Source organism: Mustelus asterias, chromosome 19 (genome assembly GCF_964213995.1).
Source record: "Mustelus asterias chromosome 19, sMusAst1.hap1.1, whole genome shotgun sequence".
In the NCBI taxonomy this organism is placed as follows: domain Eukaryota; kingdom Metazoa; phylum Chordata; class Chondrichthyes; order Carcharhiniformes; family Triakidae; genus Mustelus; species Mustelus asterias.
The window spans coordinates 52268923-52288022 of NC_135819.1; the positions used below are offsets into that span (position 1 = coordinate 52268923).

At 41.3% G+C, this 19100-nt stretch overlaps 1 protein-coding gene across 3 annotated transcripts in view; it reads left to right on the forward strand.

Annotated features, from left to right (window-relative positions):
• The window catches only part of creld2 (CRELD disulfide isomerase 2), a 32952-nt gene that overhangs the window by 2101 nt on the left and 11751 nt on the right, over positions 1-19100 (forward strand). For all 3 annotated transcript variants that reach the window (XM_078235547.1, XM_078235548.1, XM_078235550.1), the window contains 5 exons: positions 2275-2357; positions 6304-6414; positions 7742-7833; positions 10369-10545; positions 17752-17862. In XM_078235547.1, coding sequence (XP_078091673.1) covers positions 2275-2357; positions 6304-6414; positions 7742-7833; positions 10369-10545; positions 17752-17862 — 574 coding nt within the window. The remainder of the gene's footprint in view (positions 1-2274; positions 2358-6303; positions 6415-7741; positions 7834-10368; positions 10546-17751; positions 17863-19100) is intronic.

Below are 19100 nucleotides of genomic sequence, written 5' to 3' on the forward strand. Positions count from 1 at the left end.
ACAAAATATCAAAATTATGAAGAAGGTTAACTAGTTTAAGTGCAAAACAAAATAACTGGCACAATGCCTCGTGGCCTGGGTTTGATTCCCAGCTTGAGTCACTGTGGAATCTGCACGTTCTCCCCATATCTGCATGGATTTTCTCCCATAGTCCAAAAGACATGCGGGTGCATTGGCCATGCTAAATTCTCCCTCTGTGTACCCAAACAGGTGCCGGAATGCGGCAACTTGGGGATTTTCACAGTAACTTCAATGCAGTGTTAATGTAAGCTTACTTGTGACACTAATAAATAATCTTTAAACTTGAAATAAAAATGTTCTAGTGTCAGAAAGTTATTGTATTCAAGAAATTCATAGATGATGTAAGAATGTTGAAATGCGAGTGCCTGGTCGGAAAGTGTCAAGGAGCAGAATCTGAAAGTTAGAGCTAGACTATTTAGAGGTGATGTTATCAAACACTTCAAACAAGAGGTAGTTTAAAGATGGAATTCTTCTCAAAAAGCTGTGGCACAATTGGTAGCATTCTTGTCTCTGAATCACAAGATTCTGGATTAATGTCCAATTTCAGGGCTTGAGCATGTGAAAGCAAGGACGACCGGTGCACTGTTGCCTTTAATATAAGACATTAAGCTGAGGTCCCACCACATCTGCTGTTCATGGGTGGATGTGAAAGATCCCATGATATCCTGGCTAATATCCCTTGAACAAAAACAGTCATTATTACACTGTTGTCCACATTAATAAAAAGTTTTGGTGGAGTACAGACTCTTTGATGCTGACAACAGAAGCTGGAAAATGCTGTTGAGACTATATTAATTGAACATTGCAACAATGTGATAGTATTTTAAGTAAGGAAATTAAGGGATATATAATCGAGGTGAGTAAATTGAGTTAAAATACAGCTTAACTGCAATCTGATTGAATGGCATAGATTCGAGGAACTGAATGGCCTGCTGTTTTATTCTGTTTCTAACTCGCTGTTATGACAGGCTTTACAAGTGTTGAAGATTAGTTATAAACTCCAAAATGAATTATAAATGTCTCTTTTGCAATGAAGTAACAAGATTCAGCAGTACCACATTGACAGTTTTCTTTGTGATGCAATTGTGTGTAAATTTACCTCACTAAACCGACACTCCACTCATGTGTTTGAGTGGCTTAAGGATCAGTATTAATGAGTGGCTGCGTGTCCTGAACATTGTGATAGTGTTTCTTAGAACTAAAATTAGCCTGCTTTACATCGTTTGAGCCACATCAGTAAAATCCTGTTTAAACAGTTGTTGAACAGATGAAATACCAAGGAAACAATAGCATTTGAACTTGTTTCCAAATATTGGTTATTTATGTAGCATATATTTTAAATGCACATGTGTTTTCTTAAAATAGATTTTAGCACTTATATTAGATTTGAGTTTAATACATGGTGCTTAAGGCTTTTGAGGCTATTGGCCAATGGTTTGGTATTCCATAATATAGTTAACTAGTTACCTGCGGGATCTTAACTTTGAGAGTTATGGAGTCCATTCATTTTCTAGAGCACTTGTATCTGGAGTAGGAGTGTTGAATGGTTTAAAAAGGAAGCATGCAAATGTGCCAAATTCTTTTGTATACCTAATAGGCGACTACTGGTTTTTATTTGAGTTTATGATGGTGTATTCCATTTCTGTTAACTAACTAGCCAGATTTGTATAATAATGAATGGATATGTGAGGAAAGGAAGCATCTTTGTTGAATGCATCTTTCAGCATTTTAGCACCATATCTAGCAGCAGATGGCTCACTAGAGCATCATTTATGATATGGGCCCCTCAGTATTTTAAACTCTGAGAAGTATCTCTTTCAAGTTTCAAAAAAAATAGATTCTGAAAAAGTTATTGTATAAAACTTGGAATTGAAAAATGTGAGGTGAGCATTTCCTATATTGATAATTCTTTAGAAACACATCTAGGAATCTCTGTCCCTCCCCAGTGAACATGCATTGCAAATAAAATAAAAGCTAGATACGGGGTTAATGACAGAGGGCAATTGATTGCATTCTTAATCTTGAGAGTTGATTGAGAATTTGTCTGACTGAAATTTTTGTGTTTGGGATAGGAACACAAGGTGCATAATCTCCTGCCCAAGCCCCTCATCAAGTGATTAGTGCTGTGTATCAATGTGCATTGATAAACTAAAATGTGGTATTAATTCTTGTCAACAGCTAAGTGCATATGTCGTGCAACTGGGTTAAGTACAAAAAACTTTTGCAAATAATCAAATCATTTTTCAAAATTAGGGTGTAGAAAATACTTCAAGGAAGAATTTTGGTGGTGGAAATACAGACTGGGAAGAACGATATTTGTCAAAATATGAATTCAGGTATGTATCCATGCAGATTTTAACGAATGGCGTTTTGGCAGTGACCTTGCATTTTCAATACAAACAAGTGAAATTAAGGGGTAGGAAAAGATCAGGTGGTCCGTCAAGAATGGATGTAGGCCAGTAATTCACTAACTCTCATTTTGACTATTTTAATGTTTTTGAAAATTGGAACTACACGAACTAACTCCCGATCTAAACAAAACCATCCCTCGCTTTACTCTGTTACGTTTTGAGCCCTTTACTCAAATCTTATCAGTCCCATTTCTGTAACAACCTTTGCATGTATTTTAGCCAGATCTGGAACCCAATAACCCTTGAGCTTTCCTAATCTGCCCAAGATGACATTGCTATCTACTCTGACATTAATGATAATCGATACAAAGCAACACCCATCTGGAACTTAAGCATCATCCAGAGGAGTGTGAACTGATGCAAAAAAGTTATTGACGACATTTACATTCAATAATAGAGGTACATATCGTCAGATGAAGCATTTCTTTTTCTCTCTTTATTCTTTCATGGGATGTCGCAGGCATGGCTAGCATTGGTTCCCCATTCCTAATCGTCCTTGAACTGAGTGGCTTGCTGGGCAATTTCAAAGGACAGTTTAAAGTTATTCATCTTGTTATAGGTATGGAGTCACGTGTAGGCCACACCTGGTAAGGATGGCAAATTTCTTTCCGAAAGGACATTATTGAACCAGATTGATTTTTATGACATTCGATGATAGCTTCATGATCACGATCACTGAGACTAGCTTTCAATTCCAAATTTTATTAATTAAATTTAAATTTCACTAGCTGCCGTGGTGGGATTTGAGCCAGCATCTGGGCCTGTGGATTACTGGTCCAGTGACATTACTACTGTGCCACTGTCCCTCCTACAAAATAGATTAAACAAGATCAAAAAGAACATTATGTATGTGATTGGTGTTCTATTGTATAATAGGTCTGATTTAATATGTCTCCCAATCAAGCTTTTCATTATGATTGGATTTCTGTTCTTAATGGCATTAGTCTGTGTTGAATGAATGACTCCAAGAACCCTTGATTTGTCTGTCCATTTCTGTAAGACATGAATGTCTAGGTTTTGACTGTTGTTGGAAAGATCAGTGTAATGAGTTTAAAAAAATAAATACACTGAAATGCTCAAGCAATTGTTTATTTTATAATGTGTCCTCAATAGTTCTAAAATAACTTATTGTTCCCATCTCTTGATAGTTCCACCCATGCCTTCTTTCAATCTTGTCTTGACTGTTCAGTCTCTCTCAGCTCCTCCAACAACTGGTTTTTCATATCTCTTGTTCTCATGCAATCTACTTAGTTTTTGCTGTTAATCTAACTGTTCATATCCACTTGTTGAATTTAATAGGAAACAGCAACTTTGATAACTGAAACTTGCAATGATATAGTGCCCCTCACATGCAGGATGATGGCTGAATGCTTTGCAAGACGGGATATATGTAAATATAAAGCATGGGGAAAGGGGAGGAAGAAAATGAATAGGAAACTGAAGACAGGGTTATCGATTTTTGACAGCAAGGGAGGTGCAAGGAACTGGGGAGAATGTGCCAGAAGACTGGAGTGTAGTCATTGAAAAACTGGCTGCTATTGACAGAACACAGGGAACAAGAGATGTGAAAAGTCAGTTGTTGGAGAAGCTGAGAGAGTCTGCGAGTGGTTAAGACAAGTTTGAAAGATGGCATGTGTGGCGCTATCAAGAGATTGGAAAAACAATCTGTGTATTTAGCAGGTTGACATGTTGGGCCAATGGAGTTTGGCGAGGATGGGATTGCAGGACTTGGTATGGATCAAGGAGGTTGCTGGAACCAGATTATTAGATAGTTTGAGTCCGGAATTGAATGTCTGGACTAGATTTTTAGCAGAGAAGATAGAAGAAAGCTGTCTTGGTAATAGAATATATGTGTGGGAGAAAAGCTGAGCTCGAGGTTGAGTGAGATATCATGGTTCCGCATCACTCTTTGTGCCTGAAGTAGGAATCCGGTAGTTGATGAAATTCAGGCCTGAGGTACTGAGATGCTGACTGGAGCTGAAAGGGATGGTCCCCATTTTGCTAATGTTCTGAGGGAAGACTTGCTAGTTCAATCTGGTTTCTAATATTGGTCGAGCAATTTGAGACTATGATAACAACCTTTAGGTTAGTGGAGGGGGCATTGAAGTAGTACTGTGTCATCACTAATTTGGGGGTGGCACAGTGGTCAGCTTTGCTGCCTCACAATGCCAGGGACCCAGTTCGATTCCTGGCTTGGTCGCTGTCTGTGTGGAGTCTGCACATTCTCTCCGTGGGTTTCCTCTGGGTGCTTCGATTTCTTCCCACAGACCGAAAGATGTGCTGGTTAGGTGCGTAGGCCATGCTAAATTCTCAGTGTAGCCAAACAGGCACCAGAGTGTGGTGACTAGGGGATTTTCACAGTAACTTCATTTCAGTGTTAATGTAAACCTACTCGTGACACTCGTAAATAAACTTTAAAAATTTCTAGATAATCTACTATGGATATCACGTAGACAGGAAAGAGGAGTCAGTATTTTTTAGTTACAGTGCTTTGCACATCTTAATGGTTCTTGGATTGATTTGGTCCACTGGGGGTGATTAAATAGCCAATTGTGTGTTACAGATAGTAATGAAGCATGTAAGCCCAACCATCTGACCTACGATGTTTTGGTGACTTGTCCTTCTAAGTCATCTCAGAAATATCTGAAATCACTTCACATATAATACATTCCTTTGATCTTAAGAATTGGGAAGGCTGAAGCTATTGTCTTTGGTATTTGACCCAGAGATGAGGTTTCACCCACGTATCCAGCATATATCACACTCTTGGCTAACCTCCCACATTCTACCTTCTGTAAACTTGAGGCCATCCAGGGCTCTGCTGCCCTTGTTCTTGTTTGTGCCAAATCGTATTTGCTCGTCACCCTTGTCTTTGCGAACCTACATTGGTTCCCATTTAAGCAGCACCTCAATTTTAAAATTCTTGCCTTTGTTTTCAAATGCCTCCGTCGTTTTGCTCCCCCATCTGTGTAATTTCCTCCAGCCCAAAACTTTCCAAGATATCTGCATTCTGATAACAGCCTCTTGAGCATCCCCAATTCTCTACACCGTAGCTATGACTGTAACACTACATTCTGCACTCTCCTTTCCTTCTCTACGAATGGTATGCTTTGTCTGAATAGCATGCAAGAAACAATACTTTTCACTGTATACAATTATTGTGACAATAATAAATCAAATCAATTTTAATCACTCCTCCATTTGTGGATGTCTAGAATCCCTTCCTAAACCCCTCTGCGCCTCTACCTTGCTTTCCTCCTTTAAGACATTCCTTAAAGACCTACCTCTTTGACCAAGCTTTTGGTCATTAGGGTAAATGTCTCCTTAATGTGGCTAAATTTTATATTTTGCTTTGCCTGTGAACTTGAAACGTCATAATATTCAAGGCTATAGGTCAAGTGCTGGAAAGTGGGATGTTTGTAGATTTGTCAGTGCAGACTCAATGGGCTGAAGGTACTCTTCTGTACTGTATGAAGGTACTCTTCTGTACTGTATGATTCCATAACTCTGACTCTTAAGTGCCTTGCGACATGTAATTATATTAAAGTAAATACAAGTTGTTGTTGAAATAACTTCTTATGTAGCATGATAGCCTGTGCTACATAATAAGTCACTTTGTTGTCAATTAATTGGATTAATTTCACTTATAATTGAACTCCTGTAGATGACCGAGCAGGTGGGGGAAAGAAAGGAGTCAAATAATTTGTGTAAAAGGGTGATTCACAATGTAATCTTGGAGACAGCTGTTCTCTCTGTTTATGTCAAGAACAGTATATGTTTTATAAATGTTGCTCATGAAACTCAGACTAAGATTTTTAATTAAGTAGTATTGTAGAATTATTTTTGCTCTTAACTGTTCTTTTTAATTTAGTGAGACCCGTCTTGTGGAAATTGTTGAGTCCCTGTGTGAGCATTTGGAGTTTGAATGTAATCTCATGGTGGAAACTCACGAAGAATATATTGAGCGCTGGTGGTTCACAATGTAAGTGTCTTTTAAAACTAACTTGTTTTCTCTTTATTAGTAAATATACAACATAACAAATCCAACAATTCTTTATTTTTTTTATTAGTTATAACATTGGGTGGAATTTTGCAGTCCCTCCTGGTCAGATCATCCGGTCCCACTGAAGCCAATGGACTTTTGAAGGACTTGCTGGATTTTACAGCCGTGCCCCTGCCATGATGGGACTGTAAAACTCTGCCCATTCGCTCGTGTGCTTCCACACATTTCTGCTCCTCCACTATGAAGCTTGCCTGATTCCGCACCCCATTTATTTTCTCCCGTTCTTTTCACTAATGGTTGCATATACAGCCATTATGTCCTCGAACTCCTGAGATAGCTACTACTTTCTTATCACTTTGCTCTCTGCTTTAACAAGGAGTGTGTCTTTTGATCCATTTTACTCCATCTCTAACTCTGTATCCGCCATTTCTTATCCTAATTATAAAGTATTTTGGAATGTATTCCAGCACATGAACACTGTGGAACTGCTGTGAGGTGACACTGTCCAGCAACCTATTCCTTTAAGGTATCACAGCTAACCTGACCCTGTTTCTGCCTGACATCTACATGTGCTTTCTTTCACATGAGCTCATGTTCCAATAGAAATTGTTGACTAGTGTTCAGGAGCAGGGATCCTGGCTGGTGTTTTTCTTTTGATTCTATTCCCTTTAGCCTAGGGAGGGTGAGGTTAATTCAAGTGATCCACAGTTGATCTAATTGTGATAAGATAACTCGAAATAAATTGTGGAATACAATCCAAAGATCTCCAAGTCTTCATAGAAAAGTAATACTCTCAATGTTTCTTAGTTGGAAATCTGGATTCCCTCGTGAGTTGGTTTCCTTTAAGCCAAGGCCAGATGCCAACATTTCTTCCTGGATCTAAAATATCCATTTTTTTATTAAATGCAAAGACTGTACTGATTTTTAAGTCCTTAGAAATTTTGTTTTAACAATTGCTAGCAGGGGGGCTGCAGTGCTGGGGTGAAGAAGTTGGAGAGGAGGGAGTGTGGCTTCCTTTGTGCCTGGTGGGGGTTCCCCATGTGCATGGGGAGGTGGGGTTATTTGTATTTATTATTAATATTGGAGAGATTTAAGAATGGCTGCCCTGCCAGCGTGGCGGTAGGGGACACACCTGCAGCATTTTCTTTACTAAGTGCTAGAAACTATGGCTCTTTCAAGTTGGCATAGGCTCAGTGAGCTGGAAGGCTCCCTTTTGTGCTATAACATTCTATCTAGAGGAGCAATTTGTGCTGCATTCAAATTTGGAAATTTGATTAAACTCAAAATCATTCCTTTTTAATTGCAGGCAGAAAAATCATCCCAATTTCTTCCTCTGGTTCTGTGTGGATACGATTAAAGTTTGCTGTCCTGCTGGGAGCTTCGGTGTAGACTGTGTTGGTACTGTAACCCTTTTGTGAGCATTATGAATGTCATTGCATGTAACATATGTGACAGTGTATGAAAAGCAGTACAACAGCGTCAGGTGACAGAATGTTGATGGATGGTTGTGTTAAACAATGTCTTAATTTGGTGGATTTAGTTTCTTCCAGAAATAAAAATCCTGCATGCTATTGCACTTTATAAGAGGCTTCTTTTACAGTGTTGATGCACTAACTAAACTAGTGTATCATTTTGTGTAATGAGGTTATCAAGCGCCCTTTGATTATCTTGAGTCGTGTGCAAAGCATGATGCTGACTGGCAAACACTATACTTGACCAAAGTAAAGACCATACGCTATTAAAAGCAACAATGGAACAGTCACATTCAGCCAGTAACAATTCCATGCTTTAGGCACCCAAATGAGGTTTCCGTAAAAACCTGTGAGTAAAAATTCTTCTTGACAAATGAAGGTTATCCCCCCCGCCCCGCCCAAATTAATGGACACTTTTCAGCCTATTTTCTGTAATTTTATCTACTTTCGCAATTCATATTATCATATTATATCATACCTATAGTGCAGAAGGAGGCCATTCAGCCCATTAAGTCTGCACTGACAACAATCCCACCCAGGTCCTAACCCCACGTATTTACCCTGCTAGTCCCCCTCACACAGCACTAGGCTAGTCAACCTAACCTGCATATCTATGGATTATTCTAATATAACACTCTGGTAAGTATTTGCAGAATGGCATGACACCTTGACATAAAATATGCTTTTGATGTATCACAGCAAAATCACTTCCAACATAATTGAAAGTGAGAGGATTTTGCAATGGGGTTATGGAGTCAAGTGCTAACACCCTGAATAAATGAAAGTGGTTCTCACTATTGAACTAATTGGAGCTGACTGACTGACAGGACTGGGATGGGAGATTCCTTTTGCTGTATTGTTTTTTTTTCCATAGCATGTGACTAGCCTCCATAGTTATTTACAAATTAATTTTATTTTTCTCTTGCTTCAATTTTATTGCATCCTCTCCAGGGGCCAGTGATTCATGCTGGGGTATGGTTTCACTGATGCTGGCCGCCCTCAGTACCTCATCCAGCTTGGGCCATGTTCTCAGGTATGAGGCTCAAAATGAGTGTCAGCTTGGCTGTTTGACCATCTTAGCATGTACCTTCCAACAGGGGTCTCCTGATAAGTAGTTAACATCAGGACTTTCCCTCCTCGTCCAATCTAAGAGGCACTGATGCCAAATGAAGCACATCCTATTGCACTCGGATCAGCTAACTCAGCAGGTTGAGAATTCACAAGAATGATCCCGGGAATGAAGTGTTTGTCATATGAGGAGTGGTTGAGGAGTCTGGGTCTATGCTCGATGGAGTTTAGAAGGATGGGGGGGCGGGGGATCTAATTAAAACTTACAGAATACACAGAGGCCTAGATAGAGTGAACGTGGAGAGGATATTTCCACCAGTGGGAGAGACTAGAAATCAAGGGCACAACCTCAAAGTGAAGGGACGCTCCTTTAAAACTGAGATGAGGAGGAATTTCTTCAGCCCAAAGGTGGTGAATCTGCGGAACTCACTGCCACAGAGGACTGTGGAGGACAGGTCATTGAGTGTTTCTGAGACAGATAGATAGATGTTTTTGAGTTTTACTGTGAAGTGGTTCAATGCCCTTTAGATAGGACTTGAAAAAGGTTTCTTGATAGGTCCATAGATAAATGCAGTGTGTTTTTGAGTGCTATGGCTAAGCAGCTGTCAGCTGGGATAGCATTGGGAGCCTAATATAGTGGGTTTCAGTGTGCATGGTCAATAACCCCTGCTTCTGCTTTAGTGTAGTAAGAAGTCTCACAATACCAGGTTAAAGTCCAACAGGTTTATTTGGTAGCAAAAGCCACGAGCTGTTTTGGTAGCAAAAGCTAGTGGCTTTTGCTACCAAATAAACCCTGTTGGAGTTCTTACTGTGAGACTTCTTACTGTGTTTACCCCAGTCCAACGCTGGCATCTCCACATCATGTCTGCTTTAGTGGCCATTGCTGGTAACCACATCGGATGTGAGGATTATACAATAGGTCACAGGACACCAGATTATATAGTCCAACAGGTTTATTTGAAATCACAAGCTTTCGGAGCGCTGCTCCTTTGTCAGGTGAAGTCAGACTAACGAAGGAGCAGTGCTCTGAAAGCTTGTGATTTCAAATATAACCTATAACTATAACCTGGTGTCATGTGACCTCTCATCTTGTCCACCCTATTCCAACACCGGCATCTCCACATCATGGCCACGATGTGAGGATTAGATTCAATTTAATGAATCCCACTGTCGATTAAGTTGCCATCATTCCTCTTACAGGTTACTTAGCGTATTCATTAGGATGAGGTACTAGAGGCCGGTCACTAGTTGTGGAGCATTACTTCATTCTACATCACTTCCTTTGAGGAGAGATTAAAATTATGGCAAATGTTGCTTTGAAATCCTGGGATTACATGATTAGATCTGTATTTCTAAAGCAGTTAGTTATGTCTAATAAACTGTATTGTTTCAGGATGCCCTGGTGGTGCAGATAGACCCTGCAATGGCCATGGTTCTTGCGATGGTGATGGTACACGGACTGGTGACGGCTCTTGTAGCTGTACCAGGGAGTACAATGGAGAAGAATGTCTAGACTGTGCAGATGGCTACTACAGCGAATTGCGGAATGAAACCCATTCACTCTGCACAGGTAAGTTTCTGAGTTAAAAATATAAGCCACTTCCTTCAGTTAATTCTTTTGCATTGTCAGAGCATCCCATTGTGATTCAGCCTATTGATTCCTTGTTGATTTGTTGCTACTAGATAAGTAAACAGACATGAGTCAATGTGTGCAATACAAGGTCTCGCAAGCAGCAATGAGATAATGATCAGTTAATTTGTTTCAGTAGTGTAGCTGATACCACTGTTTATTTGGTACGGAAGATATTAATTAAATAGTAACCAGCAGTTATCCGTTTGATACAATCAAAGAAAACAACTTTTTTTTTATTCATTCACGCGGCATGGGCGTCACTGGCTGACTATTGCCCAGCCCTAGCTGCTCTTGAGAAAGTGGTGGTGAGCCTCCTTCTTGAATTGCCACAGTCCACGTGCTGTGGATTGATCCACAATGCTGTTAGGGAGGAAATTCCAGGATTTTGACCCAGTGACTAAGGTTGTGGTTTGTCCCTTCTAAAAGGAAATGTTTAATACTTAATTCCCGCATTGTGAGGAAAGTGCTTCTGCTTCAACTCACTTTAAAGCTTTGTTCAAAAAAAACCTTGTGCTTTCTTCAAAATGTTGTGTGATTTTTCCAGGTTGTTAGAAACGATTGCTGAGTGCAACGATTGCTCGGTTGCTCTGTGTGGGAGCAATGGACCTTTGGACGTTCAGGGCTGATGCTGATGTTGCTGTTGCTTCTTTGCTTTACTTTGTAGAAGGGTGAATGCATTAACTGATCTTCCAAACATAACGCTGGGCAAGCCTGTGCACTGGCTTAAAACCTTTTGTTCCCATTTTTGGTACCGTACCCATCCGTGTCCTTGACTCCAATGCAGCATTTCCCTGAACGTGACTTGAGGTAGGGTCCGAGATACCAAGAGTTTGCGTAGACACATGCCTGTGCAGAAAAATGCAAGACGTTGCAGCAAGAGAAGGTCTCAAGAGTGGACCAGTAGGTGGTAGACATAATTCAAAGCAGAGTTCATTTTGGAGAAAATGAAACAAAAGCAGGTTAACTCTAGATGGTGGGATACTGAACGGAATGCAGGAAAAGGAAAACAGACTTGCATCTGTGTAGCACTTTTTATGGTCTTGGGATGCTCCAAAGCAGTTTACAGTCAAACAAATACTTTTGAATTGTCACTGTAACGAAGAAAATGTGGGATCTAGTTTACACTCTGAAGGCTCCCATGAACAACAATGTGATAATCATAAACTGTTTTTGTGATGTTGTTTGCTGGATTTGAGGAAAAACCTTAGAGAGTGGTGACGGTCTGGAATGCACTGCCTGCAAGGGTGGTGGAGTTGGGATGCCTCACATCCGTTAAAAAGTACCTGGATGAGTACTTGGCACGCCATAACATTCAAGGCTATGGGCCAAGTGGAATTAGGTGGGCAGAGCAGGGCCTTCCATGCGTCGGTGCAGACTCGATGGGCCGAAGGGCCTACTGTCATATTCTGTGATTTATCTTGGCCAGGCCAAAAGGGATAATTCGCCTGATCGTCTTAAGAATAATATCATGGGACCTTTTATGTCCACTGGAAAGAGCAAACTGGATCTTGGTTTGACATCTCCATTATTACCGTGCTGAACTATCAGCCTAGTGTCCGTGCTCAAGTCTCTGGAGTGGGACTTAGAGCCACAACCTTCTGAGAAAGGACAGCGGTAAAGAGATTTGGGATGGGGGAGGTATAGAACCTTTTAAACATGAAGCGCATGTAGAAAGGTACATACGCTGCTATGTTTTGTACATTAGGAGACTGAATTTAAAAATAAGTAAATCACATTGAATTTATATCAGGCTAGAATTGAAATATTATATGCAGTTCTGGGCACTCTATTACTGGAAGAGTATCAGAGTCATAGGAAGACCTTTTCAAAAGGTCTTTTATTAAGTAGCAACATGACAGAATATGTGGAGGAAGGACACAAGAAGCAGAATAAATAGCCAGATTGTCTACAAAATAGAAAACAATGTAGTTGCCAGATATTTGCAGGTCAGGCAGAATCTGTTGACCATTAAACAACGGTGGCAGCGCCTGGATTTGGAAAGCCCGCTCCCATTTCCCACTGATCCAATTTTTGGGGGGGAGGGGGGGAAGGTGACGAGGTGTGATTCACACAAGGGAAATCTAAACTCAGCAGGGCCATTTGAACTCAGTGCTGAGGTCAAACAGACTGCATGTTGGCTGTTGAAAAGGTTGTAATCCAGAGTATAGGAGGCTCAAATTGATGGAAAAGACATAAATGTTCTTGAAGAGTGAATAAGGTCTGTTTGAATGTTATTATCTGATGTTTCTTTAAATGTGCCACTGTTTAAACTGTTGTCATTGGTGGCTAAAAAAGAATCTCTGGATTGCTTTGATTGGCAGGCCAGCTGGTGTAGTATGTGTTTGTGCAGTTACAACACTGCTTTGTGTTGACATTTTCCCCCAAAGCCCTTCTGTTACTTTAAAAGCATGGCTGAGTTTCAAAACTACAATTATCTCAGTGGGGTAGGATGTGGTTCATTGTTTGATTGACAGCTTAAAATGTCAGTTAACAGATTCGCCTGACAAAGCTTTGACGAGGGATCATTTGGACTCAACGTCAGCTCTTTTCTCTCCTTACAGATGCTGTCAGACCTGCTGAGATTTTCCAGCATTTTCTCTTTTGGCTTCATAAATTGAAGTTTTTTTCACCAGCAGCTGTGTAGAATGAGAGCTCGCTTAGCTTTTTAGAAGTTTATTTTACTTAATCTTCACTTGACTCCTGAGGTCTGCCCCTGGTGGATACTGGATGAGTTAGCCTTGGGTATGAGGGACCATGGGGGAATAGGTAGAGGGGTGAGGGAGTGTAAAGTGTGAGGTATAGAGAGCCTGAAATCTTCCAAAACATCAAGGACAAAGTGCCCTAGAGAACTGAAGCTACCCTTCTAACCAGCCCGCCTCAGCACACACCTACCACCCCATGTCCTCCAAGCATCTGTTTCTGGTATGGGGGGGTGGTGAGGAGTGGGCGAGCGATGGGCAAATCCATCCTGCAACCATGGGGTGAAAATCTAGTGGTTTGTGGTGCTTTTTATCAAGGTACTGGCAAGTCGGGAAATTTCCTGACTCGAGTGCCTCGGTCGCCAAAATCAGATGCAAAGGGTTGAAGGTAGTCTGGCAAAAGTGGGCAGTGATATTCATAAAGATTGGTGCTTGGAATACTGCATAAACCACTCAGTCTGGAAGCGGAGGAAATGCAGCTTCAAAATCTGGGGTTGGCACCAAATTGGGGAAGACTAGTTAATGCAGAGGAGGACAGCAACAAGATACAGGAAGACAATAATAAACTTGTAGAACGGGCACATAGTCAGCAGCACATAGTCAGCAAATGAGCTTCAATATAGATAGGTTTGAGGTGCTACATTTGATAGGAAGAAACCGGGCAGACCACCCAGCATCAATCAAGGCACCAGAATCGACAATGTACACCCAGCCCTGTCAACCTTGCAAAGTTTTCCTCACTAACATCTGGGGGCTTGTGCCAAAATTGCGAGAGCATTCCCACAGACTGGCCAAGCAACAGCCTGATATAGGCATACTCTTCAAATCATATCTTGCAGACAATAGTTCAGGCACTGCTATCACCACCTCTGGGTACGTGCTGTCCCATTGGTAGGATAGGCCCAGAAAAGGGGCATACAGTCAGGATTGATTTCTGCGGCACTACCACCATACTAAATGGGATAGATTCCAAAGAGATCTAGCAACTCAAAACTTGGTATCTATGAGGCACAATCTCCCAGTACCATAAAGCCAGCAATTAAACCCCTCTCAATGAAGAGAGCAGGTGGGCATGCCAGGAGCAGCACCAGGCGTACACAAAAATAAGTTGCCAACATACTGAAGCTACTACATAGCACTATTTGTGTGCCAAACAGCGGATGCAGTATGCAATAAACAGAGCTAAAAGCTCCCAGAATCAACGGATGCAATCCAAGCTCTGCAGTCCTGCCAGGCTTGAATGTGGTGGACAATTAAACAATCACTGGAGGAGGAGGCTCCACAAATATCCCCATCCGCAATGATGAGGGAGCTCAGCACATCAGTGCAAAGGACAAGGTGAAGCATTTGAAACCATTATCAGTCAGAAGTGCAGAGTGGGTGATCCGCCTCAGCTTCCACCTGAGGTCCCCAGCACCAACAGATGCCAGTTTTCAGTCAATTTGATTCACTTCGTGTGATATCAAGAAACAGCGTAAGACACTGGATACTGCAAAGGTGATGGGCCCCGGCAACATTCCAGCAATAGTACTAAAGATTTGTGCTCCAAGAACTAGTTGCAACCATAACCAAGCTGTACTGCAACAGCTACAACAATGGCATCTATCCAGCAATGTGGAAAATTGCCGAGGTATGTTCTACCCACAAAAAGCAGGACAAATCCAACCCGGTCAATTTCTGCCCCATCAGTCTCCACCGGATCATCAACAAAGTGATGAAAGGGGTCATCAACAGGGCTATCAAACAGCACTTATTCAGCAATAATTTCAGTGATGCTCAAGTCCGGGTACTGTCAAGACCACTCAGCTTCTGACTTCATTACAACCTTGGTCCAAACATAGGCAAAAGAATGATGAGGTGACAGGGACTGTCTTTGACACCAAAGCAACATTTGACCAAATATGGCATCAAGGGGCCCTGGGAAAACTGGAGATATTGGGAATAAAGGGGAAAATTCTCTGCTGGGTGGAGTCATATCACGCACAAAGAACGATGGTTGTGGTTGTTGGAGATCAATCACATCAGTCCCCGGACAACTGCTGCAAGAATTCCTCAGGGTGGTGTCCTCACCACCTCGCGCGCCCCCCCCACCGCCCCCCATCCCCTCGCGTTCCCCCCCCCCCCCCCCCCCCCACCCCCTTGTGACCTTCAGCACAAGGTCAAAAGTGAGTGTTTGCTGATAATTAGATAATGCTCAGTATCATTTGCAATACCTCAGATGCTGCAGGAGTCTGTGTGTATATACGGTAAGGCCTGGACAGCATTCAGGCTTGAACCTATAAATGGCAAGTAACATTCTTGCTGAACAAGTATCGAGTAATGACCATCTCCAGAGAGAATCTAGCCATCTCCTGTTGGCATTCAATAGTATAACCATCAGTGTCCTGGGGGCTACCATTGACCAGAAACAAAAATGGACCAGTCAATGAAGCGCAGGGATTCTTTTCTGGAGGAATAGTCTAGAAAAGCAGAGCGAACATTGGTTAGATCTCACTTAAATACAGTGGAGCCCTGATTTTACGCGCCCCGATTTAGCGCGAAATCGGATATTATCCAATTGTGCGACGGACCCTTTTTTTAACTATTGGCGCGACCCCGATAACATTCACGATCACATTTTATGGACCCCAACCATCGCGTTAAAACGGGGCTCCACTGTACTGTGCAGAGTTTTGATTTTCACAAAGGATATGGAGATACAGAAAGGTGCTTAAAGGATTTACTACGATAATATCAAAACTGAGAGATTATATCTGCCGGGAAGTTGAGGGGTGACCAAGATTATGAAAGGGTTTCATCGGAGAGACATGAAGATGATGGTATCGTTTGAGATGGAGATTAGCATTCGGGTCCGTAAATTATAAGATAGTTTGCAATAAATGCAATAGGGATTTCAGAAGAAGGGTTTTTACAGAGAGTGATTAGAATGTGGAATTCTACTGTACCACAAGAAGTAATTGAGGCAGATAGCATAAATGTGTTTGAGGGGGAAGCTGGATAAATACATGAGAGAAAAGAATAGAAGAATATATTGATAGTGTTAGATGAAGAGGGATTGCAGAGAAGTTGGTGTGTGTTGTAAACACCAAAATGGGCTGTTTCTATTTTGGTTAATACTACGTAACTATGCAAAGAAGTCAACAGCAATGACTTATTAGAATGAAGCTGATAATGTAAGCTTCGAGTTATGAATGAGATTTGAAGAATTGAAATTATTTGACTGTGGCAGTGACAATCCAGTGCGGAACTAATGTAGGTTTTCAAAATTCTGAACATTTATAAGATGAATAATAGAAAAAATGGTTGCAGAATTAGTAACAGGCTGAGAATTATCACCTGCAGGTTCCCCTCCAAATCTCTCACCATCGTTACCTGGAAATATATCACCGTTCCTTCACTCACTGGATCAAAATCCTGGAACTCCTTCCCTAACAGCACTGTACCAACACCACATGAAGTTCAGTGGTTCAAGAAGGCAGCTCACCATTACCCTCTTGAGGGCAATTAGGGATGAACACTAAATGCTGGCCTAGCCAATGATAAGAAGTCTCACAACACCAGGTTAAAGTCCAACAGGTTTATTTGGTAGCAAATACCATAAGCTTTCGGCGCACAGCTCCTTCGTCAGATGGAGTGGATATCTGTTCTCAAACAGGGCACCTTAAAAAGGTGCATTGTGGTACGTTCCTATGCCTCTTGTGGTTTCTTTTCAGAAATACGAGAAGTCTATTATCCTCATATACACGAACAAGCTAAATGCTTCAATGCTGATGACAGTTGATATACTCTGTGTAAATTCAAAGGACAACAGTCCTCCGTCAGTAAACTTCCAAGGTGCCCTGTTTGAGAACAGATATCCACTCCATCTGACGAAGGAGCTGTGCTCCGAAAGCTTATGGTATTTGCTACCAAATAAACCTGTTGGACTTTAACCTGGTGTTGTGAGACTTCTTACTGTGCTTACCCCAGTCCAACGCCGGCATCTCCACATCATGACTAGCCAATGATGCCAACATCATGTGAAAGAATTTTTTAAAAAAAATTAGAAATGGGCGTTTTCTTTTCATAAGTTATTGGAATCTGGAACGTTTTACCAGAGGTTGGTTATTGAGACAGGGTGCAAAATGACTCTTGTATTTCCTACAGTGATTACTCTTCAAAGAAAAGTATTTAGTTGTCTGTAAAATGGTTTCAGATGTCCTGAGATTGCGAAAAGTCTAAGTTATTTTTCTTTCTAAATGGGAGTAAAGGCAAGAAAATAAAGTTAGGATAGCTCCAACTGCAAAATGATGGCAAAAGTGGTGGCCTCTTTGTGCTAATTTTTGCTGTGGACCCAAACCAACAAGGTGGCTGGGCAGATGTGGGCCACAGCAGGTAGTTTATCACCAAGGAATAAAAGTGACCTGCAGTCAGTTACATAACAGATATTTTGAACTCTGTGCAGCCTGTCATCCTGCCTGCGATACGTGTAGTGGTCCATCGAGCAAGAACTGCACTGAATGTGCAAGTGGCTGGACAGAAGCTGGTCCTGATGAAGATGGACCTGTCTGTGTGGGTAAGTATGCTTGTATTATTCCAGTGCATTGTGGTACGTTCCTATGCCTCTTGTGGTTTCTTTTCAGAAATACGAGAAGTCTATTTATTAGCCTCATATACACGAACAAGCTAAATGCTTCAATGCTGATGACAGTTGATATACTCTGTGTAAATTCAAAGGACAACAGTCCTCCGTCAGTAAACTTCCAATTGTTCCAGTCAGTCGATTCTGTGAGCAAAGTACTTTGAAGATCTCTCCAAATGTCGCTTTGTGATAGTTTCATGCAGGAGTGATTTGGCTTTTGTTAATTGATTCCAAAGAAATGTTATGCTTTTTTTAACCCCCTCCCCCCCCCCCCTTCAACTATTTGGCATTTCAGAAATAATTTAGGACAGGTAGCTGAATAATCTCATTTAACGTGAAGTTCCACAGACCTTATTAAATGTACGTTCAGGACAGATTTAATTTGGAATTGCCTTCATTTTCTGCCAACAACGTCAGAAGCCATCCAAATAATGTATCATAGTAATAAAATGAAGTACTCAGAATATGTTTCTAGTGTACTTCTATTCAATTTAAAGTAACATTTGTTAAATAGTAAATATCAATCACTAGATAGCTGGAAGTTTTGAAAAAGTTTTAAATTGAGGTAAAGGATTCCATCTCAGATTTGCAAAACCATGGTTTAAACTTGAATTTGAGAGCTTCAGAACTGCAGACATTCCCGTATGCTTTGATTCAAAGCGTTGGTGATTTCAAGTCCTGTGGGTCACTTGACCTTTGAATCTTTTTGGCCATCACCGTGGGTGGCACAGTGGTTAGCATTGCTGCAACACAGCTCCAGAGCCCGGGTTCAATTCTGGCCTCAAGTGACTGTCTGTGTGGAGTTTGCACGTTCTCCCCGTGTCTGCGTGCGTTTCCTCCCACAGTCCAGACGTGCAGGTTAGATGGATTGGCCGTGATAAATTGACCCTTAGTGTCAGGGGGACCAGCAGGGTAAATACGTGGGGTTACAAGGATAGGGCCTGGGTGGGATTGTTGTCAGTGCAGGCTTGATGGGCCGAATGGCCTCTTTCTGCACTAAAGGGATTCAATGATCTTCAAATTATCGTCAACATTGTCTTCAGAGGTAAACTTTCTGGATACTCCGTCCTCTGTCTGATGAGATTAGCTTGTTGGAATTAAGATTGTTAGGGATGAGGCATTCAATTCTTTTGACTTGATTGGATTCTTGAACAAAGGCATTTGTTGCTTTC